This window comes from Sminthopsis crassicaudata, chromosome 2 (assembly GCF_048593235.1).
Source record: "Sminthopsis crassicaudata isolate SCR6 chromosome 2, ASM4859323v1, whole genome shotgun sequence".
Taxonomy (NCBI): domain Eukaryota; kingdom Metazoa; phylum Chordata; class Mammalia; order Dasyuromorphia; family Dasyuridae; genus Sminthopsis; species Sminthopsis crassicaudata.
This window is the reverse complement of record NC_133618.1, coordinates 226262409-226285830: the sequence shown is the minus strand read 5'-3', so window position 1 is coordinate 226285830 and position 23422 is coordinate 226262409. Positions and strand designations below refer to the sequence as shown.

Sequence of the window (23422 nt, the reverse complement as noted above, 5' to 3'; positions counted from 1 at the left end):
CAATTGCCAAACCTTTTGTTCTAATTTTTCCCCTCCTTTCCCCCCCACAATGGCAGGTTGACCAATACATGTTAAATATGTTAGAGTATAAATTAAATAACTTGTTCACATTTACATAGTGATTTAAGGTGTACAAAATGCCTTCTTTATATAACTCAGGGGCCTAATTCCCAAATCCCTACACAACCTGGCTCCAACCTACCCTTCCAACCTCACTGAACATTGTCTTCCATCCCTCAGAGGCAAACCCTTCTCCTGACACACACCCCTCATCTCTTGTCTCCATGCTTTTGCACTCTGCTGTCCACATTCCTGGAATGCTTTCCTCCTTCCTTCTGCCTCCCAAAGTCCCTTTCTTCCTATAAGAAGAAAATTCAAGCACCATGTTTGGCATGAAGCCTTTGAGGATCTCTCCGATTGCCAGTGCCCGCCCTCCCTCCCAAATCACTTATGTTTTTATTTTGCATATATGTTGTACTTGTGTCCCTCAGATGTATTCTTCCTTTTTTAAATACTTGTATCTCCAATGGTTAATCCCCTGAAAAGATTTGAAACCATCTCTTGTGGATGTGTATCATCCACTTTTACTATTGCCCAAAGGTTCCTGTTTTGATCTCTGCTCTCATCTTTACTGTTTCAGAGGAAGTTTCTTCTAACAACCCCTTCTCCCATACTCTGATCCCATCTCTTCCCTACTCTGATGGGAGATCATTTCTCACTCCTACCCCTTGCTGTGATATTTTAAATCTCATGTACACTGATTTCTTCTCTGTTACAGTCTGCTTTTTTTTAATCTGTGCCCCCTAGGAGAAAGAGAAAAATATGGAACTACAGAAATATTTGAAGATAGTTAAGTCAAAAAGTATTAAGTACTTAATATGTGGCTGGGGACATAGACAAAAAGGCACTTCCTGCTCTCAAGGAGCTTATAATCTAAATGACAATAAATGGATAGATGTATATAGAAGACATGCAATCTTATCTTAAAACCTTTTACTTTTGGAGGTTCATAATTTTACAACTGAACTTCTCCCTTCCCCACTCTGCATCCGTCACCTCAAATAAGTCATTTCATCACAATTCATTTTTGTCCCTGAGAATCTGTTCATTGTTCCAGAGGCCTTTTTGTTTTATTATCAGGCATGCCAGTGTTTCTCCTCTCATTCTTGCTACATGACCAGCTTCTTCTGGTCATATAACCTGAGATGGTATTTCCCTCACATGGATAAGCACTGGTAACATACAGCCTGCTTCTATATATTACGCATCTTTCTCAATTATTTTTTTTTGGTTATTTGTAACTTAAATTCTTTTTTATTTGTTTTTGCTGAGGTAATTGGGGTTAAGTGACTTGCCTAGGGTCACATAGCCAGGAAGTATTAAGTGTCTGAGGTCAAATTTGAACTCAGGTTCCTCCTGACTTCAGGCTGGCGTTCCATCCACTGCACCACCTAGCTGCCCCTAACTTAAATTCTTTCAAAAAATTGTGGAGCTTTTATTATTCTCACTGTATTGCATCTCTAAAAAGACATTGGTGTTGAATAGGTTTCTGAACATTAAGTATCCTAGAATCTTTGAAAGCACTTATTTACCCAAATAGTTCTCAGCTTTAGATTTCGTTCATTGCCCATTCACAATGCCTGCCTAAAATGCATAGATTAATGAACTAACAAATTAGCTTTTATAACCTAGGCTGCATTTTTCCCAAAAAAAAAAATTATTTTATTTGAAGAAACAGAATGAGCAAAAAGAAAAAAGAAAAGCAATACAAAACAAAACAAAAATTTATCAAACGTGCTCCATCATCTTCCCAGAATCCTCCCCATAAGCTGTATTTTTTTTAAAGACAACCTGCAGTCCATGCTGTTACATCTTTTTTTTATATTTGTCTCTATACTTCTAGTGCTCCCCACTCCACTCACCTCTCTCTGAGCACAGTGCTCAGCATTCATGATTTTGATTACCCTTCAAGCCATCACTTTCACATGTAAAAAAAATCGGACTTTCTTATTTGCAACAAGAATTGACACTTTCTTTGATAATTTGTTCAGAAGGCCAGGAAGAATGAGCTAGAATGTGCTCTGGGCAGCTGTGGAAGTTGACTTAGAATTCAGAGAAACTTGGAAAGACTTGGATAAACTGATGCAGAATGAAGTAAGCAGAACCAGGACTGACTCAAAGACCACAATAACTTAAAGGCACACAGGGAACTCTATTGGGAGGAGGGAAAAGGAATAAACATTTCTGTAACACCTACCATGTGCCAGATACAGTGCTAAAAGTCTCTTATAAATACTTCATTTGATCCTCACACAGCTGTGCAAGGTAGGTGCTATTAAGGATTTGGAGGAAACAGGCAAGGAGGGGGTTAAGTGACTTGTCCAGAGTCACTTATCTAGGACCGGAACTCAGGTCTTCCTGATCCCAAGCCCAGTGCTCTATCCGCTGTGCTACCAGCTGCCTCTAATGACCACCAGAGATGCAAGGACTGATGATAAAGCTTGCCCTCTGCCTCTCAGCTGAAAGGTCACCGATACTAGACGACAGATGAAGGATCCATTGTCAGATGTAAGCACTGAATTTGTTTTAATTATAGCTATTTCTTACAAGGGAGGGTTAAATTGCATTGAGGAAGAGGAGTCATTGGGAAGGGACAGTGATGTTTTTTAAAAAATAAATATATCAATATAACATTTTAAGAGAAAAAAATTGACTTGAAGACAAGAGTAGTGTTATATATGCTCTCCAAGGGAATTCAATGGGAAAGAAGGCTTGTTTTAACTTTGATCCCTCTTCTTCAACTAGCTCCCCCTCTTCTCTTAGCTCATCTCAAGATGGCAACTTCATCACTTTTCTTTCTCTCCTTTCAATATGATAATCCCACTGTGTGTAACTCGGAGCTTCACAAAGGGTCCCACTAAGACAGTCTTGTCCTGTGATATTTTAGCCCCTTTTCTTACCTGTGTGAAGAGAATTGTATAAATATGTTTACACATTGGATTTAACATATATTTTAATGTAACATATATTGGGTTGCTTGCCATCTAGGGGAGGGGATGAGGGGAAGGAGGGAAATTTGGAACACAAGGCTATGCAAGGGTCATATCTCTCTTCAATAATGAGAGGATCCAAATCAGTTCCAATTGATCTGTAATGAACAGAACCAGCTACACCAGAGAAAGAACACTGGGAAATCAGTGTGGACCACAACATAGCATTTCCACTCTTTCTATTATTGTTTGCTTGCATTTTTGTTTTTTTTTTCTTCTCAGGTTATTTTGACCTTCTTTCTAAATCTGATTTTCCTTGTGCAACAAGATGACTATATAAATATGTATACATATATTGTATTTAACATATACTTTAATATATTTAACATGTATTGGTCTACCTGCTGTCTAGGGGAGGGGGTGAGGGGAAGGAGGGGAAAAGTTGGAACAGAAGTTTTTGCAAGGGTCAATGCTGAAAAAAATCCATGCATATGTCTTGTAAATAAAAAGCTATAATAAAAATAAAATTAAAAAAAAAAAAGCTTTATAAAAAAATACTTACCTATGCGAAGCATGAAATTGTTGAAAGACTGATTGTTGATGTTAGTGAGAGTGTCCTTCATGGCCAGAGCAAAGTCAGCCAGATCTGCAAGATGCTGCCAGCGTTCCTTATCTGACTTTTCCTCCTGATGCCGCGGAGGAGCAAAAGAAAGTTCATGAACCTGTTTCCACTTCCCTAGACCTTCAATGTCCTTCCTATACCCTATAATAACATCTTCCCCTCACAAGAATCTATTCCTGGGACCCTGCATTAGTTTTCTGTGACAGGGGCTGGCAGCCCCGTTCAGTACCACAGGAAGGCCTGAGCAGGGCCCTGGCCATTACTGGCAAGCCTTAATGTATGGGCTGGGGAACAGGAAGCAATTCAGGCCTGTTCTTTACATGTGAAACTGCATCCCTACTGAATTTTATTCTCTCCTTAGAAATATAAATAAATTTTACTTATACAATAAATATATATTTATGTATATTATATCTTAAATAAGCTATCATAAAATGTATCTGCATGTTAAATAATACGTAACATATACCAAAATAAAAATAGAGACACATTTCCAGGCCTTAGTGTAGGTTGTTCCCCATACTCAAAATCTCCATGCCTTGAATGCATTTTCTTTTCACCTCTCCCTCTTAAAAACCCTAGTTTTCTTCAAAATTTCTTTCTCCATGAAACTTCCTTATCCCACTTCTACCACAGGAACTTCTGCTTGAGAAGGCAGTGTGTTACAGTAGAAAGACTGGAGTCAAAGGAACTGTGTTCAAATCCCACCTTTTCTCTTTGTGACTTTGGATAAGTCATAATTTCTCTGGCCCTCAGTTTCCTTATCTGTAAAACGATGGTATTAGAATCTTTTAAAGCCCTATCTAACTTTAAATCTAGAATTCCTCTAGTTTCTAGTATTTCCCTCTCAATATGTTTTGATTTTAAAGACATATGTACATATTATTTCCCCACTTATACTGCAAGCTCCTTGAGGGCAGAGAATGCTGCTGTTGTGTCTTTGAATTCCCACCACCTAGCATGAAAGCTGACACATAGTAGGTGTTTTGTTAATGATGAATAGGAAGTCTTGCCCTGAGAAATCCCTTCAGAAATAAAGTTCTTTCTTCCTTGAACTAGCTTAAATCAAAATTAAAAATACTCCTCTAACAACTAAACATATGACTGATAAAAACATAAATCTGCAAGCTGGAAGGCCCTCAGTCCAACCGTGCTCATTTTATAAAAGTAACCCTGAAGTTCTGGGAAGATAATGTGATTTACCTAGAAGTTACACAGCTATTAGTGGCAACACTTGAATCCAGGGCTCTGCTGACCAGTCCCTTTCTTCCATATTATATCTATATTTGCTTGTACCATCTCTTCTACCAGTGTCTGGTAGATTTTGAATTGCTTGTTATCTTTTGATCATAAAAATCTATATTTGTTTCCCTAACTAGATGGTAACCTTTAGAAAGCAGGGGTAGCATCTTTCTGTTTTCTTTTGCCTAGCATCTTGTAGATACTCCTTTATTTTATTTTATTGTGATAAAGGGATTTGAACTCAAGCAAAGTCCCACAGCCAGTAGATATCAGTGTCAGGATTTGAATCCAGGCCTACCTGAAACCAATACCAGCCTTCTATACATATTTATTTAATGAGTTTAATTTGAAGGAAAGGAAAGGGAGAAGGAAGAAATGGAAAAAACTGAAGAACAACAGAAAAATATAAAGAGCATCACCAACCCATATTGATTTTAGGGGGGGGGGGGAAACACCGGCAGAATTCAAATTCTACCTGAAGTATAATCCTGGACGAGTCACTTAACCTCTTTCGGTATTAGCTCTAGATCTATGACTTCAAAACCTGGACTGCTCTCTTGGCTGGGCTGGACTGAGAATGCCCACGGTCCTGCCAACCAAGCCTTCTCAATCAACTGACAAGCATCAACTGAGCCGCGCCTGGCCCAGCTGTCAGCAAGCCCTGGGAAGAGCTCGGTGGATCCCTGACCTAAAGAGGTCCCACTTAATGAGAGACATAAGACACTCACACAAATAGCCATAATACAGAAGAAGACATATCCTGGGCCCAGGAAAGGCACAAAGCTGGGCCCCAAGAACTAAAAGCGGGAGCGAGCTTGCTCCTTTCTCGCCCCCCGCTGGACAGCTCCCCTCTCTGCTCCCCCGGCAGTGATGTGACTACCTTGTTTCCACTTGTAAAGCCATTGGTGTTGACATCTGGGGTGACCCCCGAGGCTGCCATGTAGGTGCTGCCAATGGTCTTGATCTTGGTGATGATACGGAATTTAGGGTTGTCTAGGAGCTGAAGCAAGAATCACAAAGGAGAAACAGCACAGTAAGGGCACGGGAACGAGTTCCCCCAAAGCCGAGGACCCCCAGAACATGCCGGTGCTCCCCAGCGTTCCATGGAATTGGGTGAGATGACCACGGAGGCTATCACTGCTCAGCTTTTCCCATCTAGCTGATTTAAGAGCTTCTATCCTAAGTTTACTTCAAACCCTAGCATTTTAGGACCCCAAATATAAACAGCTAAAGCACCACCCCAACAACTGCACCTTTTATCCGACACCGTCTCTCCCCTCTGTATTCTTTGGCCCACTCTGTCCCCTCGTCTGCAGGGTATCAGTGCTCAGTGCTGGATGGCAGGAGTCTGAAATACTCACAGAGTCAAAGTCTGAGATGATCTCGTTAAGGAAGCGGAGACACTCAATGCCCCCGTTGTTGATGCTCTCCTCCGTGTAGAAGTCAGCAAAGTTGGGCAGGGAGGCAAACATGACTCCAATCTCATCATAAGACTGACTGTACAGTTCCTGAAAAGAGTGGGGACAGAAGAAACACCGGAAGTCTTCAGAACTGTAAGAAACGCAGTGGCCAATCAGGACTTCAAAGGCCTGGCTGTCTCGGGAAATGTGACAGATCTGCGCTTCTCAACCTTTTCCCCACTCGTGACCCTTTTTTTGCCCGAGAAAATTTTACCCAGCTCCAGGTATATAGTTATACAAATCAAACATTTACTGAAAAGAAATCCTAATTTCCCACATTCAATTATGCGACCCCAATTGGGGTGCAACTCACAATGAAAAGAAGCTTTGTGGTAGATTGCAGGAACGGAAGGATGTGTATACATTTTCAGCCATGGCTAATGTGCTGATCTGTTTTGTTTAACTATTTTCTCATAACACAGGAAGTAAGAGTCATTAGTCCATGACAATAATAGGGTTTTGGGTTTTTTTTAAAATGCATCTATAAGGCTGGGACCTGATTGAATCAATCAATAAAGCATTCCACTCCCCTTAAATAACAAGACTGCTACACTGCAATGCCATTATACAGTGAGAACAACTCTGTTGAATCAAAGGCATCAAACTGAGAGTGAAATGTCCCTCCGATCTGGAAGAAGCAAAATGCTTCCAGACACTAGAAGAAATGAAATGACATAACACATAAAGCACAGCTGGCTTTTAGTACACAATAGGTGCTTAATAAGGGTTTACTAGTTGATTGTCTTACCTGGTTCTCCCCATAAGGATGCCTGGGAATCCTCCCCTTTTGCCTCCCTTGAGAGTAAGGCTATTCCCTCCCAGCCTCTCACCTCATCCCGTTTCTTTGAGCCCAAGAAATGGCGGGCCACATGCTCCGGCAGCATGTTGGTGACCAAGGCCTCGTTCCAGCGTCTCATTTCGTACACACGTTCCTTCTGGTCATGGACCTCGATCTTCCACAGGAACAGGGTGCGGGCCAGTTTTTCCACCTGCCAATTCAAGTACACAGCGTGACCCACAACTGCTGAAGGGGCAGCAGGTCTCAGGCCAATCAGCCCCTTCCTCATGCAGATGAGCACATGGAGGCCCAGAGATGTAAATCACTTGTTCAAGATCACACAGGTAGCAAGATCAGATCCTCCACCTCCAGAGCCAGTGCACCTTCCACTACCCTGTCAAGGGGCCCTGGAGCTGGGAGGGAATGGGGAGGCTGAAGAACGATGGTTCAATATTTGGCAAAATAAGAGGTAGAAAAGATTTGGTTCAGAAAGCTGGCGCTGGAGGTGGGCAATCCACAAAACCCCAGGATGACAGAGCTAAAGCTAGAAGGGAACCTGTGACAGGTGAGGAAACTGAGACTGAGAAGTAAAGGCTTCAAGAGACACAGTGGAGAGCCAGGAAGACCTGAGTTCAAATGCAGCCTCAGACTATTACCAGCTGAGCAATTCCTGGTAAATCACCTTAACCTCTATTTGCCTCAGTTTCCTAAAATGGAGGTGGGGAGGATGTAATAGGACCTACCTTCCATGGGTCTTTGGGAGATCTTCAATAAATATTTGTAAAATGCTTAGCACAGTGCCTTGCACATAGTGGGTTCTTAATAAATACTTCTTTCCTTTTCCCCTTCCCTCTCTCCTTCTCCCTCCCTTCTTCCCTTCTCCTTTCTATCCTTCTTCCTTCTCTTCCTCCCTTCTTTCCTTCCTTCCTTTCTCTCCTTCCTTCTTTCCCTTCCTTCCTTCTTCCCTCCTTCCTTTCCCTCTCTTCCTTTGACACTCCAGTATCTTTGACAAGGAAATCTCATGGTCAGTTGAATACAACAGCAATGATCCTACCCACTCCCAAGAGACAACTAGAGCCAAATCTAAACCTCCACCTTGGATGCTCCCTCATGGTACAAAGCTGCCTCCTGCCCTGACTCACACAGAATCTTTGGGCTGATGTGCTCCTGGGAACTCCTTATAAGCATATGGGGTCTCCCCTGAGAAGGGAGAAAAGTCAAGCAGTTACAAAACCAAGTTTGGACAATGTGGGGAGCTCCGGGTGAGCACTCTGCAGATGGCCACCTTCTCTGGGATGAGCAGCCTTAGGGGCTTGCCCGGGTCACAGAGGCAGGACCTTCCTGACTCTAGGACAGCTCTGTCTCTTTCTCTCACCTCACTGCCTTTGGGTGAAGTTCCCTAAGCACAGGAAAGGAGGTGCCTTACCCAGCATCACACAAACCAGTGACAGAGAAACCGTAGCCAGACCCTGAGCTCCCAGAGCAGGGAACAAACCAACCCGGAGAGCTCTGGGACGTCCCGGGGCTTGGGCACAGAGAACAAGGTACTCACGTGCCGGGCAAAGTAGTAAAAACTTAGCATCATCATGAAGACCATCACCGTCATGGAATACTTGGAGGGGATCAAAGGCAGCCTGGGCCAGGACGAGAGCGGAGCAGGGAGGGAGAGAACAGAGACACATGAGGCACATGAAGCGACTGGACCGTGCTTCCCACCTCCTGGCAGTCGGTATAGGAAAAGGGCCCATTCAGGGTTGGCTGCTCCCTAACTCCATCCCACCCCATCCAAAACCTCCTAGCTCCTCAACAACCTCCACGTTGGCACCCAAATCCTCCTGGACTTTAGCACCTTCCTCATCTGCCAGCTGAATGTTAATCTGGCTATGAATAACTCCTCACCCTACCTCGACCCTATGACCAGCCACTGCAGGGTACATAGATATTACTATTTGATAAACTAGTTCTAATTACAGGAAGAGTGCAGTGGTTTGGATCCAAGAACACAATAAATGCATCTTTAGTTGTACTGAATTCTGAGAAGGAAGATGTCACTATGTCCTGTAGTCAGTATCTCCCACTATCACAGCCCCTAATCAGTTTACCCCCAATCAGCCAGATTTTAGGGGAACCCTAGCAAGCAGTAAAATATCACTATTCTCTAATAACTTGCTCCATTCTTCTTCTTTCTTTCCTTTCCTGTCCTCTTTTTCTTTAATATTTTCTTTGCTTCTTCCTCTTTTCCTTTTCTTTCCTTTCTCTTCCTTGTTAATCTCTATTTTTCATTTTCTCTGTTTTCTCATTCCTTTCTTTTTTCCTCTTTTCATCCTTTACCTTCCCCATTCTCTTTTCCTTCTCATTCTTTTATTTTTTCCTTTTCCTTTATCTCTCATTTTACTCTCATCTTTTTCATTCTTTTATCTTAGTTTTTCCCTTTTCTCTCATTCTCTTGTCTTTCATTCTCATGTTTTCTCTCTTCTCATTCTCTTTTCTTTCCCTCCTTTTCTCATTTTCTTTTCTCTCTCGTTTCCCTTCATTCTCTTAAATTCTCTTTTCTCTCATTTTTTTCTCTCTTTTATCCCATTCTCATTCTTTTCCCTCACTCTCTTCTTTGACTTTCTCTTTTCTCTCATTCTCTCTCTTTCTTACTTTCTTCCATCCTTCCTTCATTTTTCTCTCTTCTCTTAAAAACAATCCTCTTCACCCAACCATCACACAATCCCCTTTCCCCTCCACATCTGTCCCTTTCTGTATGTTTTCCCTAACCTAACAGAACAAGGCTACAACCCACTAACAAGGTCTCATCTGGGTCTATAATCCCTTTATCTGCCCACGTTGCTTTCCATGTGCATCCCTCAAAGGTCTCAACTTTGAGAAGCTACTTCAACTGTAGCATCTTGATATATTATAGCCTCAACTCCCACAAAAGCACCATGACAAGCTTACAAAAATGAAAGGACAAAATGGAAATGAGGGTGAAAAGGAAGAAAGCAATGGTCCTTACCCATCAGTGCCATTGATGGTGTTCAACACCTGCATCTTCTCTGTAATGACCAGGGGTGAGAAGCTAATAGGACAGACATAGTTCAGTCACTTCCTATCTAAGTCCCAAAACCAAACAGATAGATCAGAATATCAATCACTCCCATCCTATTTTCCATATCCTCGCATCTTCCACTCTCCCTCCACTCTCTTCCTTAGGGTATCTCCTGACTATCTGGATCAGCCTCTACCTGAACTTTCTTTAGTAGCCAATCTTCTCTTTGAACATCTGAAGTTCCTCCTTTCCCCTCCCTTCCAGCTCAACCCCAGCCTTACATTTCATTTCTAGCCTGAAAGCTTTTGAGAAGGACCTTGAAAGAACAAGCCGTGCACAAACTCCTTTGAGGACAAGTAAAGAAAGGATACAATGCTCCTTTATTTAGTTGATTTTCCCTGATCCGGAAATAAAGAAGGCCTCAGACAAAGGAGCATACTTGTAGCCACAATATAGCCAGAATAGCATTTTTATTTTTAAAGTGACTGTAGCTGAGAAATGACACAGGCAGGGGTGTCTGGAGTCAGCTCAAATCAGATCTTGATTATTACATTTTCAGTAGCCTTTTCACTTAGAAAATTTATCAAATGTTGCAAATCAGGGTTGGATTTATTGTTTTGTTGATTATTTAGACTTAAGAAAGTAGTTCAGGTTAGAAACGTAAGTTAAATGTAAAAGTTTGCAGGTTAAACTTAAAAGTTTGTTAAAGTACAACTTGGGAGGGTGATGGCACCATTTGTTAAACATTTACCAGCACACATGGGGTAAATTTATAGATTATAATTATAATTCCTCTATATCATAGATTATAATTCCTCTATATCATAGAGGAGAATTATTTTGGGATATTAAACACCTAGCAATAAATTTGTATTTGCTATGATAGCTTCAGTTTCTTTGGACCTTTACAATTCTCTCTGTTACAATTTTTTGTTTGTTAACTTAGAGTCACTTTGAAACCAGGAAACCAGCTGGGAAGCCAGGATTCCTCTCTCTTCCCCAAGGGGGAAAAAGGGGCCCAAGGTCAAGACAGACATAAAGGGAGATCCCAAAATGCAGGTAAGACAAAGGAGGGCCCTCTTTCCCTAAGACTTTTCCTTGCTCACTGAAGACACCTCGGTTTAAGTTGAATGGGGCCTATCTGAAGTCAAATACTAGTGACAGGGTTGGATTGGATTCCTACTCTCTTCCTTCCATTCCCTAGGTGGTCCCAGCGAGGCCCTGTCATTTGTGTAGTAGTGAAAAAGAGTAAAGCATTAGAAAGTAGGGCGGGGCAAGGGGCAGAGAACCAGTCCCTGACTCTCCTATGGGCTAAAACTAACACACTGGCTTTGAGTGGGCCCAGGACCAGAACAGGGTCTGTCCTCCACTAGCAGTAGTTAGTTTGCTCTAGTCCTCAGAGCTAGAGCAAAGATGGGCAACGGGGGCAGGTGAACAGCCTGAAATGGTCATGCTAGGGAAGGGGAAACAGAAGGTGTGAGGGATGGATACATGGCCAGCTGGGCAAGCTGCGGAGGACTTTCCACGGAGAGGGCACTGCCCTACTTACTCATGCTCCTGGAAGCGTTTTCGGTCATAAGCGTCGAAGATGGGGCGCCAGGCGTAGATGTTGATGACCCCCACGGCTGCCGTGACCAGCAGCATGAGCGTGAGCTTCACCATATGGCTGACTTGCACCAGCATGATGGCGGCAATGAGCGCCAGCACGGCAACGTAGCTGTAGTATTTGGGATTGTCGACGCAGCCCCCTGCCATGATGGTCACCATCGTTCCGTTGGCGATTCCCGTGTAATTCTGCAAGCAGCTGAGCTAAATGGGGAGCAGAGAAGGAGGTGAAGGGGCAGGATGAAGGAAGTGGGGGAGAACTAACGTGGTTGTCGTTCCTGGGCATCCAGGGAGACAGGTGCCATGGAACCAGCAACCGCCTCCGAGTCCTCTGAGTAGTCCATCATTATCCCAGGAGTGAGAGAAAGGGTCATAAGGAAGCACACCGAGCTGATCGGTCAGGAAGATTCCTCTTCCAGAATTCAAATCTGGCCTCAGATGTACTCTGGCTGTGGGACACTTAACCCTGTCTGCCTCAGTCTCCCCAATCTGACCCGGAGAAACAGAAATGGCAGACCCCTCCAGTATCTTTGCCAAGGAAACCCCAAATGGGATCAGAAAAAGTCAGACGTGTCTCAGCAACAACAAAGTTCTTGTACAATCTCGTTTTTCAGGTTCAAATCAAATGAAGTCTTTGATGATTTTAGATCTTTAAAAATCAATTAATTATTTGATAGAGATTTATTAAGCACTTGCTATGAGCCAGGCACCATACTGAACATTGGAAAGGCAAAAGATGGTCCCTTCTCTGAAGGAATTCACAGCCTAATGCAAACAGTGATATACAAACAGGCTCTATGCAGAATAAAATGGGAATAACCAACAGAAGGAAGGGCTTTGAGTGCCTAACACAGGATCTTGTATTTGATCCTGGAGGTGATAGGAAGCACTACTAGAGGAAAAAAAAATAATAAAGGAATAGTTGTAGATATGTTTTGTTTTTTTTTTCCTGAACTGCTATCATGTTTTCAGAAGCTTGGCTTCTGAAATTATCTTTCACTAATGGTGTCATTGCTAGAAAGAAATAGGAAAAACAGCGAGTAATATTTATCTCACTTCATTGTCTTTAGGTTTTAACTCATTGGTTATACCTATGCTTGAATATTTTCCTGGCAACACCATTTCATCTGAAAAAGGGTCAATACATAAAAGTGCCTGGACTCAGCTCTCTCAACATCCAATGAGGTCGTTTACTCTCTCCTGAACTGACCCCTCCTGCTGGGATTTCTGGGTGAGATGAATCCAGCTCTCTTATGTTAAGATAACCTCCCCCACACCCAAGTGGTCTGTGAAGGCATCAGCTCTTCCCAGACAAGCACCAAGTACTTTGCAGACTTACAAAGGTCTCTTCCAGCTCTTGGCCTATAATTTACAATAAGCCCATTTCTAATTAAGTAAGAGGATTGGCTGGTACTTGGTGGAACATGTGGTCTCCTTGAACCACATAAGACAAAAGGATAAACTAATTCTGCTGAGGAAGTCGGGTTCTGCCATTCAGGACCGGAGTCAGAAAATTAAGGAACTCACCATATCCACAACATTGGCCAAGATGAGAATGAAAATGGCGGACATGGCCCAAGTATTTCTAGCCCAACGGGTCCGGTCAATCCAGGTAGAAAAGGCCACGAGCTTCTTTGGGAACCGCTGTAAGGGAACAGAATTTCAGGAGAGATGAGCAAGGATTCGTGCTTCCTAAGTGTGAACTTCCCTGAAATACTGCTACAGCCCTATCCTGGGAGCGTCGTCAGCAGCACTGCACATATGGGAAAATAATCTAGAAAGAAAAAATACCAGACAGTGTCAGGCAAAGCAGTCACTGCTCACCAAACCAGCACGCTCCTTTCTCGATACTGAGGATCCGGCTGCCTGATTGACTCCGCTCTCATTCCAGAAGAGCCATCTCAAGAGTTCACAAAGGCAAGAGTGTGGTGGGACAATTACTGTTGGACAATCACAGCAAGCTAAGTCTGGTCCTACAAGGGTGGAGGTTATTTAACAAAGACAGCTGTCTGTCTACACGCTTAGTATAAACAATCACTGAATGGCTCAACCTTCCTTTGGTTAGGATTCATGAGTGGGACTCAATTGTTGGAGAACAGAAGAGAAAAATAAAGTCCTTGCAACTGTCACAAGGGTTGAGTTACAAGTTCTTCAGATATGCTTTTTATTCTCACATCAATTCCTCAAGAAGCCTCCCAGCCTAGCCAATATAGCACTCTGCAATCACCTTCTGGGGGCAAGGCTCTAATCACTGTCTGCCCACTGGTCATAAGGGATTTATTCTCTTCTAACTCAGTAGGGCAGTTAGGTGAATAGAGTGCTGAGCCTGGCTTCCTGAGTTCAAATCTGGCCTCAGATGCTGACTAGCTGCATCATCTAGAAAGTAACTTAACCTTGCTTGCCTTAATTTCCTCATCTGTAAAATTAGGCGGAAAAATGGCAAACCACTCCAGTATTTTTGCCAAGAAAACCCCAAATGGGGCCACAAAGAGTCAGACACGACTGAAAAATGACTGAATATTTCTATCAACTATATCACGCAGTCTCTCATTGCTCAACATAATTGAAATATGTTGTGAAAGAAGTTGTAGAAATCACAAAGTGAAAGAAAGGCTTGGCCACGTGTTGTTACAGAGACCCGAGATGCCGACACCCCATGTCCCAAAAGTCTTAATACTCTTTTCAGCTATAACAACCTACTGACCCTTTAGCTACTTAATCTGAGAACTGTGGGTTACAATTTCTGCACTGGGAAAAGGAGGGCAAATGGACAAGATGATCTCCAAGGTTTCTTGCAGCTCTGAATCCTAGATCCACGCCCACTTTTGAATCGACAATGTTCAATGACCACATGGTCCCCAATTTCTGCCACAGTCTGCTTCACCCAACTTTGTCCCCCAGCATCCCTCTAACCAAACACGTGGTTCCTTACCCGGGGGAAGATGGCAGCCATCGAGCAGATTGTCAGGATCAGCAGCAGAACCTCTCCAACCACAAAGGTCATGTAATTTGTCATTAGCCTGAAGGAGAAAAAAATAAATTAAAAAAGCTCTTAGAATCTCAAATCCAGGCTCGGGAGAAGTGCTCAGAGAAAGGAAACGATACTTTAGGCTTTGATAGCAAAGGCAGAAACCAACCATGTTTGGGTTATGTAGCTCCTGAACCACTGCCATCTTATCCCAGACTCCTATGGATCTTTTCTAGTGTGAAATATGATTCATTAGGACCTCTGTTCCATTCCAATCAGTATTAAGCAGTTTGATATTTTACAAAAATCACATAGGAATAACTAGATAAGACAGGTTCTCATAGTAGACCTCAAAAAACTAATTCAATGTCCACTGCTTGCTTACCAGTTATGAAGCTTTCTTGCATAATCACAAGAATGTTGTTTTAACTCAAATTCCACGTCAGCCTAGCATGAGTGCCGTGGTATGGAAAGTCCCCCAGGTTGTTTTGGTTATCTCTGTACTGTTTATACCATCCTTTCTTGTCTCACAAGAGAGGAGCACATCCATCCGGTGATCAATTAATCAGATATCCCGTGCTTTGCCAACCTTGGTGCATGTGCCATTTGGGGGCTGATGTATTATTTTGGGCCCTCAAAACCAGATGTCAGCCGTTGGGATTTGGTATCTTGCTTTGTCTCTCCAGAGTTACTAGTACTGAACTCTATAAAAACAAGGTCCTGGGGACCAGGGAGATCTCAGATTGTGAGCGATCTGAGGGTCACTCCATTAGAGGGGGATCACGGACTCATTAATAAAAGGCTGCTGTCCCACAGCTCTGCCTCAGTGAATCTTCCTTGTAGATGGGACAATTTCGGAGCCCCCATTAATTGGATCTCTTTCTACTCAGCCTCCCCTATTCCACCCCATCCTGACTGAGTGTGATGGTGGTGAGGAAGGCAGGGGCAGGGGGAAGGATTATGGAGCAGAAAGAAGCCCTAGTCGTCCCCAACACACTATTCAGGTTCACTAAAATCTGGGGGAGAGCCAAGGCCTGTTCTCCAGTGTTCTGAGTCCCCACCTCTACCTTGCCGTTGGACCTCACTTAATGTTACAGTGTGAGAAGGGCAAAACAGGAATTTACTCCCATCCTCACTTAATGAGGATAATAGCATTAGCACAGTGCTTTAAGGTTGGCAAAACATTTTGCATATGTTATCTTATTCAGTCCCTGCATCAACCCTGTGAGGTAAGCGCTGTTATTATTCTCATTTTACAGATGGGGAAACTGAGGCTGCGAGGCTTTGTGCCCAGTGTCACACAGCTAGCAGGTTGTCTTCAAATCTCTCTTCACAAATGCTCTAACCACAAAGCCGTCTAGCTGCTGCTTTTCCTTATTTAAGCCCAAACAAAAGCCACGTCTCCCTTCGGTCACCTATCCTAGCCAGGCCCCTCACCAAGGATCAATCAGGATCACCACCAAGGACGTGCAAAGGAGCACAACACAGGAGCAGCTGAAGGCAGCCCCGCTCTGCTTTTCCTTCTCCACCGAGTAGCGCGTCTCCATCTCAGGGTCCATAAACCTCATGGACAGAAGGAAGGTGTTTCTTTTCTTTACCCTGTGGGAGAGAAATGAGGCCCCATGAATTATCTTTGAAAGTCTCTTCTTCTTCCTCCTCCTCCTCCCCTTCTTCCTCCTCCTCCTCCCCTTCCTTCTCCTTCTCCTCCTCCTCCTCCTTCTCTTCCTTCTCCTTTTCCTTCTCCTCTTCCTCTCCTTCCCCCCTCTTCCCTTCTCCTTCTTCCTTCCTCCCCCCTCTTCCTCTTCCTCTTCCTCCTCCTCCTCTTCTTCCCCTTCCTCCTCCTCCTCCACTTCCTTCTCCTTCTCTTCCTCCTCCTCCTTCTCCTCCTCTTCTTCCCCTTCCTTCTCCTCCTCCCCTTCCTTCTCCTTCTCCTCCTCCTCCTCCTTCTCCTCCCCCTCTTTCTCTTCCTCCTCCTCCCCCTCTTCCTTTTCCTTTCCTCCCCCTCTTCCTTTTCTTTTCCTCCCTCTCTTTCTTTCCCTTTTCTCCTCCTCTCTATTTTTGATTCTTAAAGCCCTCATCTTTTTTCAGGACTCAGCTCAGGTACCACTTCCTAAAGGAGGCCTTTCTTGATTTCCACCTCCCCAACTCCCATCTCTATTTATTCATTTCTTTGGTTTATCTTTTACATTTCCATAGCTATGTATGTGTCATTTTACTCCAATAGAGCATAATTTATTTGAGGTAAAGGCTTGATCACTTTTGTGTTTGTATTCCCAGGATAGTGCCTGGTACTTGGTAGGAGTTTAATAAATACCTGTTACATGAACAAATGAATGAGGGATTCAGTCGATTCTACACCTTCTAAGCTAACCAGAAACACAGTCAAAGGCTTTCCGATGCGCTCATAACTCTTCCCGCTCCCTCACTAGCCAACCAGGGAAGGGAAGGAGGGACAGGTGTGGGGAATGAGGGACCCTGGTACTTACACCTGAGCTGACTCCCTCTCCAGCAGAGCCTCGTTGAGCAGCTGATTGAGCTCATGTTCATCCTCAGAGGCATCTACAACTCTCTCTGCCAAATCGTGAAGGCGCAAGCGCCGGCGAGGGTTGGGGAATGAGGGGTTGACCACCTGCAGCCCAGCAAAAAAGAACAAAATATCTGAGAATGGAAACTTGGGAGGCCCAAGAATGTGGCCTTCCACCCATCAATCAACAACAGTTATGGACTGTGGATGCAGAATCAGGCATCCATTTTCATACGCAGGGAAAGTTTCCTCATCAGTATTGCCTCCTCCAGTTTTTTGCAAATGTGGAAAGTCTTTGGGAAAGGACACTGTCACAGTGTCAGATTTTTAAAAAATGTATTGGTTAATTCAGCAAAACTATTTTCCTTCCTTTTTATCCTTTGTTATAGGATGACTATGCTTCCAGGGTCAGGAAGACATAGATTAGGAAAGAAAAATAAAATAAAAGCAAAAGAGATCAATAGTAATTTATGTTAAAATCCAAATGAACTATCTCAATAAGAGGAGAGGGGAACAAGTACTGGGTCACATGACCTTTTGGATCTCTTTCAGCTCTAAATTCGAAGTCCTACAAACTTACAATCCAACTTCTGCACCCAGATATTGGTGGCAAACCTTCCGCCTTGCTGTCAGTGCCAGGAACATGTACGTGTGTGTCTGTGTGTCCATGTAAATTCATGTGGAAAAGAGAGGTAACTCATCTATCATGGACCTAAATACAGTCATTGTTCCATATGTCCCCCTATAACACATGCTCTAAGATCTGGGTGCTGGCAGATTTTTGTTTTTTATTTTGCATATTTCTTATTAGAGTTTAGTTTAATTTCCCCTCATTCTGCCATGGAGGGAATCAGGAGGGAAAAAGTAGATTTTTGGTTCATCTAAATTAAATATATAATCTGTGTAGGGGTGTGTGTGTGTGCATGTGTACAAATACATAGGTATCTATACATATATTCACACACATATATTTCCATATCCACACATGTAGTATATGTGCCTATTCACATACACACGTGTCCATGCACATGTAGCTCCAAACATGCATACTTTTCCATACACACATATGGATCCATTTATATGTAAGTGCATATCTACATACATATCTACACACACGTGCCTCCCCCCATAGACACACAATATACACATGAATATATCCACATAAATACATATATGAATACATGGATAACATATATGTATATGGACACACACTTGTATGTACATTGGTATATTGTAAATTTATCTACATGGGTACACATACATATACATAACACATATACATAAATACACACATATATGTATATAACTATGTAATGTATATTTAATTTTTTTAATTAGCAAAAATTTATTTTCTTTCTTTAACTAAATTCAATATGTATGTGTGTGTGTGTGTGTGTGTGTATGTATATATATATACACATATAAATATGTATAGTCAAGCAAAACAAATTCCCTAGTGCCAAATTAAAGCATGTGTTATAAGGGACACCTGAGACAATGTTTTTAGGCCTGTGACAGATGAAATCACCACCTGAATGTGCATTTCAATTAATAATGGCTCAGATCTTCCCAGATTCCCCCAACTAAATCTAACTATCTGGCATTTAACAAATGAGAAAGCAGGCCAGAAAAGTTGTGATTTACCCTAAATCAAAATTATCAGGGCCAGGACTAGAACCCGATCTCTTAATAATTAGGCAGGGCAGAGGGAATTCCTGCTCACATACAAGTTGTACTGTGAGATCCCTTCCAATGTGGAGATTCTCTGATTTCAAACCAGGTGTTGTTACTGCTGGGAGATGCTTCTGGGGTCCAAAAAACCGATTTCTCAAGAATAAGGTAGGGAAGAATTTACTTGAAAAAGATTTGAGGGTTTTAGTGGACTGCAAGCTTGTTGGAGGAGTAGCATCACAGCCAAAAAAGCTACATGGAGAGACACAAATTCTGGAAATAAGGTGACGATTCTTTTGTCCCGGCCCTGGTCGGGAGGATGCCCTCCGCTGCGGGAATGGTTTAGGAAGGCCATTGATAAGCGGGAGAGTATCCAGAAGGCACAGCCACGAGTTCATGCCACGTAAAAAATAAGCGGGGATTGTTTAGACTGGAGAAGAGAGAGCCGAGAGGGGGACATGACCGAGTCTCCAAGAACGTGGGGAGCAGTTGTGAGAAGAGGGCTGCAGATGAAGGAACTGCAACAAAGGGTGGACGTTGCAAAGGAGTTACACATTCTGGCTCTGTGTAAGAAAAAAAACTTCCTTTCAATCAGAGCTGTCCAGCTACCAGCTGTGGAATCAGGCAGCTAGGTGGTGCCGTAAGTGCACAGTGGCAGACCTGGAGTCAGGGAGACTCGGCCTCTGAGCTCAAACCCGGCCTCAGACACTAGCTCAGACACAGACCTTGGGCGTCTGTCTCAGCTTCCTCATCTGTAAAACGGTCTGGAGAAGGAAATGACAAACTGCTCCAGGATCTCTGCCAAGAAAACCTTAAATGGGCCACAGAGGTCAGACTGAACAACAATGAAGCTACGGAACTCGAGAGGGTGGCGGAGCCCACGGGAGCCGTCGTGGGGACTCCCTGATGAGCTCCCTCCCAGCCCCGAAGGTCTACGAGCCTCCGTGACCCCCTCCCTGGCACTGCCCTCAGGATGCGCCGATGCTCTTGCCCGCCCAGTCTGCCAGAGTCAGACCCTCCGCCGCCCACCTGGGTGTCCAGGTCCTCCGTTTCCTCCGGAGTTGGGGAGGAGGCAGTGACGTTCCCATTGGGCTCCTTGGGTTCCTTGGTGTTGATCAGGGTGGGGGAGCTGGGCTGCGAGAGCCCCACCTTTGTGGCCTGGAAATGAGAGAGAGCATCAGTCAGGGGCCACAGAAGGAGGTTTGGGGGGGTTGTAGGGCAGGGTACTGGGCCAGGAATTGTGGTGTGCGTCCCAGCTGTGGTACTTTGAGCAAGTCACATAACTTCTCTGAACTACAAAAGGGAATAATAGTACCTGTACTAACCAATCATGGGATGATTGAGGAGAACACTTTAACAGCTTTAAAGTGCTATGGAACTGAGTTGTCATTGTTAGCCTGACTTTAGCCACTTCCTTGGCTTGGGTGAGAATAATGGGAAGTAGATTATCTCACAGTAGCCCTGGGTCCAAAATGTCCTTTTCACATTTCCCAAATCAGAAACTTAAAAATATTTCTTCCTTTTTTTTTTTTTTTTTTTTTTTTTTGAGAAGCAATTGGGATTGACTTGCCCAGGGTCACCCAGCTAGGTATATTGAGTGTCTGTGACCACATTTGAACTCGGGTCCTCCTGACTCCAGGGCTAGTGCTCTGTCCCCTGTGCCATCTAACCATCCCAATTTAAAATATCTAGGAATTTTTGCCCCACACCTCTATTCCATCTCCTTCCATGCTCTGGTTCCTGACCATCTCATTCACAGATCTTTTACTAACAGCCGCATATGGATGACCCCATCTCCCCTCTCTGCATTCATGCTGGCCATGCCCAACCCCTGGATTGTTCACCCTTTCCCCTGCATCTTCCTTCACAATCAAACATCTCCATCTACATGACACATTTCCTGATTCTCCCAACTGCTATCGTCTTCCCTCCCTACCTTACTTGTGTTTAACTGTTTTGTTTTAATTCACACATATTCCCTTTATATTTATTCTGCATACATTTAAATATGATGTTGTCTCATTAGGATGTGAGCTCTTTGAAAGTAGGGGTTGTTTCATGCTTTGTATTTGGGTTTTGTGAGTCATTTTTTAAAATTCTGTACTTAACAAACATCAACTAAAGAAGCACTTCCATATACACAAGAGAACAGGAAAAGGGGGGTGTGCATGAAGCTGTGAATCTCTGTTATGCTCACCTTGCTTTTCTTTGTAAGTATATAATAAATTTAACATATTGTTTTCAAAGCAGTCTTTCTTTTTCTGTTATTCTGGCTTGCCTTGTCTTCTTTCCATTTCAAAAACATCTTAATAAACCTTTTCTTGCTTTTCTTTTTCTTTATTAATTCTATCTCTAGATTCCCTCTCCTCCTGATATTGTTAAAAAAAGGATTTATTATATTACTTGGGGAAATTATTATGCTGTTTAGATCCAACTTTCTGTGATTTAAATCAGAATGTCTCCTGATCCCAATAACTGTCCAGAATCCTGCAAATGGCTACACAGGACTTTGGTTTCCTGTATCCACTCAAAGCATTCTTGTTTTGGGTTACTGCACCCAGGATTTATGATGGTAGTATTTTGAGTTTCCTGGTATTTTTGCCCAAATTTTCTTAGATGCGTAGGCACCCTCATCTACACTTTACAGAATAATAAATCTTACAGAATCTGGATGAGAAGGGAGCCAGCCTTCCTTTCAAGCTCTCTTCTACCAAATGACCTAATAAATGTCTTTTTAAAAAACCATTTCAAATTTTGGGATTTGTTTTTATGAACAGCCCTCTCCCTCTCCTTCCCCAAACCAAAAAAAAAAAAAAGAAAAAAACCAAACCTCTGCAAAAAAAATAGACATAGTCTAGTCCAGGGGTTCTCAAACTACGGCCCACTGAGGGGCGGAGACAGAGTGTGAGCTGCTGTTTTTACTGTAGTCCGCCCACTTCTCTTTGCATCACACAAGGCTTCCCAGGTTTTCCTGAAACCATTCCCATCAATGCCTCTTAGAGAACAAAAGTATTTTCCCATCAATGCCTCTTAGAGAACAAAAGTATTTTCTCATGTTCTTATACTCTAACTTAAGCCATTCTCCAGGTGGGAGGCACCTCTCAATTTCCATTTCTTTGCTACTAAAAAAATCTGCTGTAAATATTTTTGTACATATATGTTCTTTTCTTCTTTCTTTGATTCTTTTGGTGTATAGACTTAGAAGTGATATCTCTGCGTGAAAAGGTATATTCAGTTTAGTGACTGTTGGGGACAAAATTCCAAATTGATTGCCAGAGTGGTTGCACCAATCCACAGGTGCATTATTAGTGCATTAATCTGCCTGTTTTCCCCTAGCCCCTCCAACATTTGTCATTTTCCTCCTTTTGTTTTTTAAATATATTTGAGAGGTTTAAGGTGGAATTGCTTTCATTTGCATTTCTGTAATTATTAATGATCTGGAGCCTTTTTTTTTTTTTTTTACATAAGTTTGCTGATAGCCTGGATTTCTAGGAAATTTCTAGGGAAAATGGCCTTTGTCATTCTTTATATTTGTATTCTTAGTGCCTAGCACACAGCAGACACTTTATAAATGCTTATTGATGGAATCATTTCCAGTATTACCTCTCTATACTTCTCTAAACTTAAATTAGCCTGAACATCCTCTGATCATATCTTACAGAGAGCTCCTCTAAAAGTTCTCCATGGGCCTTCCCTCCATGGGAAAGGTCTTCCCCAAGTCTTACCCCAAAACCATGGATTATGAGCACCTTCTTCATGAATCCTCTCTATGATCCCCAGTCAGAAATGTAATTTTCCGCCTGATCTAAAGAACAATTTATCATCTATATCAATCATATGGTACTTTTTTCAGATGACTTTGTATTGTGATCTTGAGCAAATCAATCCTTTCAAAGCTTGGTTGATCATCTGTGTTTCCCATTGGGTCTGTTATCTCATCAGTATGAATCTTCTCTCTAACAGTGCAGACTACAACCCATCCTCGCCTGCCCATTAACTCATGCAGGCACTCCCGTAAATCCTCTGTCAGTTGGGTCTGGCTCTAACGTGGCCAGCCATCTTCTTTTCTGCGCAGGTATTTCTTTGGTGACAACTTTTCCTAATTCCTTGTTGGAGGCGTACGGGAGCCTGCTCATACCCACCCTATGCCTGTCCACTGCCCCCTGAGTGATCCTCATCCTAGTGTTCACAGATTTAGAACTGGATAGAAACTCACAAGCATTGCGTTCAACCCGTTATTTTAAAGATAAAGAACCTAAGACCCGGAGAGATGAAGCGACAAGGTCACAGGGCTAATGAGCCTCTGAGATGGGATTCCAAACTCTAGGTTAGGCACTCATCCACAATACCATGCACATCTCAGTCACAACAGCAGCTGTCCTACCTAATTCAGTGTATGGAGAAAACTCCCCGACAATTAACAGTAACCTAGAATGGAAAGGGGCTGCTCTGGAAGATGGTGAGCTCCCCTCATGAGAATTCTTCACAAGGAAAACTAGGTGATCCCTAGTTGGGGAGATTATGGAGG

At 43.0% G+C, this 23422-nt stretch overlaps 2 protein-coding genes across 3 annotated transcripts in view; one reads left to right on the top strand and one right to left on the bottom strand.

The window, feature by feature from the left end:
• CENPO (centromere protein O) overlaps window positions 1–16117 on the top strand; it is a 33868-nt gene extending 17751 nt beyond the window's left edge. Inside the window, exons 8-9 of the mRNA XM_074288371.1 lie at window positions 11073–11185; window positions 15959–16117. Of these exons, the coding sequence (XP_074144472.1) occupies window positions 11073–11165 (93 nt within the window). The 3' untranslated portion in view covers window positions 11166–11185; window positions 15959–16117. The remainder of the gene's footprint in view (window positions 1–11072; window positions 11186–15958) is intronic.
• The window catches only part of ADCY3 (adenylate cyclase 3), a 107791-nt gene that overhangs the window by 1838 nt on the left and 82531 nt on the right, over window positions 1–23422 (bottom strand). For both annotated transcript variants that reach the window (XM_074288369.1, XM_074288370.1), the window contains exons 9-20: window positions 19924–20052; window positions 17186–17328; window positions 16137–16298; window positions 14664–14751; window positions 13259–13375; window positions 11676–11935; window positions 10094–10156; window positions 8645–8726; window positions 7145–7303; window positions 6216–6362; window positions 5735–5854; window positions 3553–3676 (exon numbers count right to left, since the gene is read on the bottom strand). In XM_074288369.1, coding sequence (XP_074144470.1) covers window positions 3553–3676; window positions 5735–5854; window positions 6216–6362; window positions 7145–7303; window positions 8645–8726; window positions 10094–10156; window positions 11676–11935; window positions 13259–13375; window positions 14664–14751; window positions 16137–16298; window positions 17186–17328; window positions 19924–20052 — 1594 coding nt within the window. The remainder of the gene's footprint in view (window positions 1–3552; window positions 3677–5734; window positions 5855–6215; window positions 6363–7144; window positions 7304–8644; window positions 8727–10093; window positions 10157–11675; window positions 11936–13258; window positions 13376–14663; window positions 14752–16136; window positions 16299–17185; window positions 17329–19923; window positions 20053–23422) is intronic.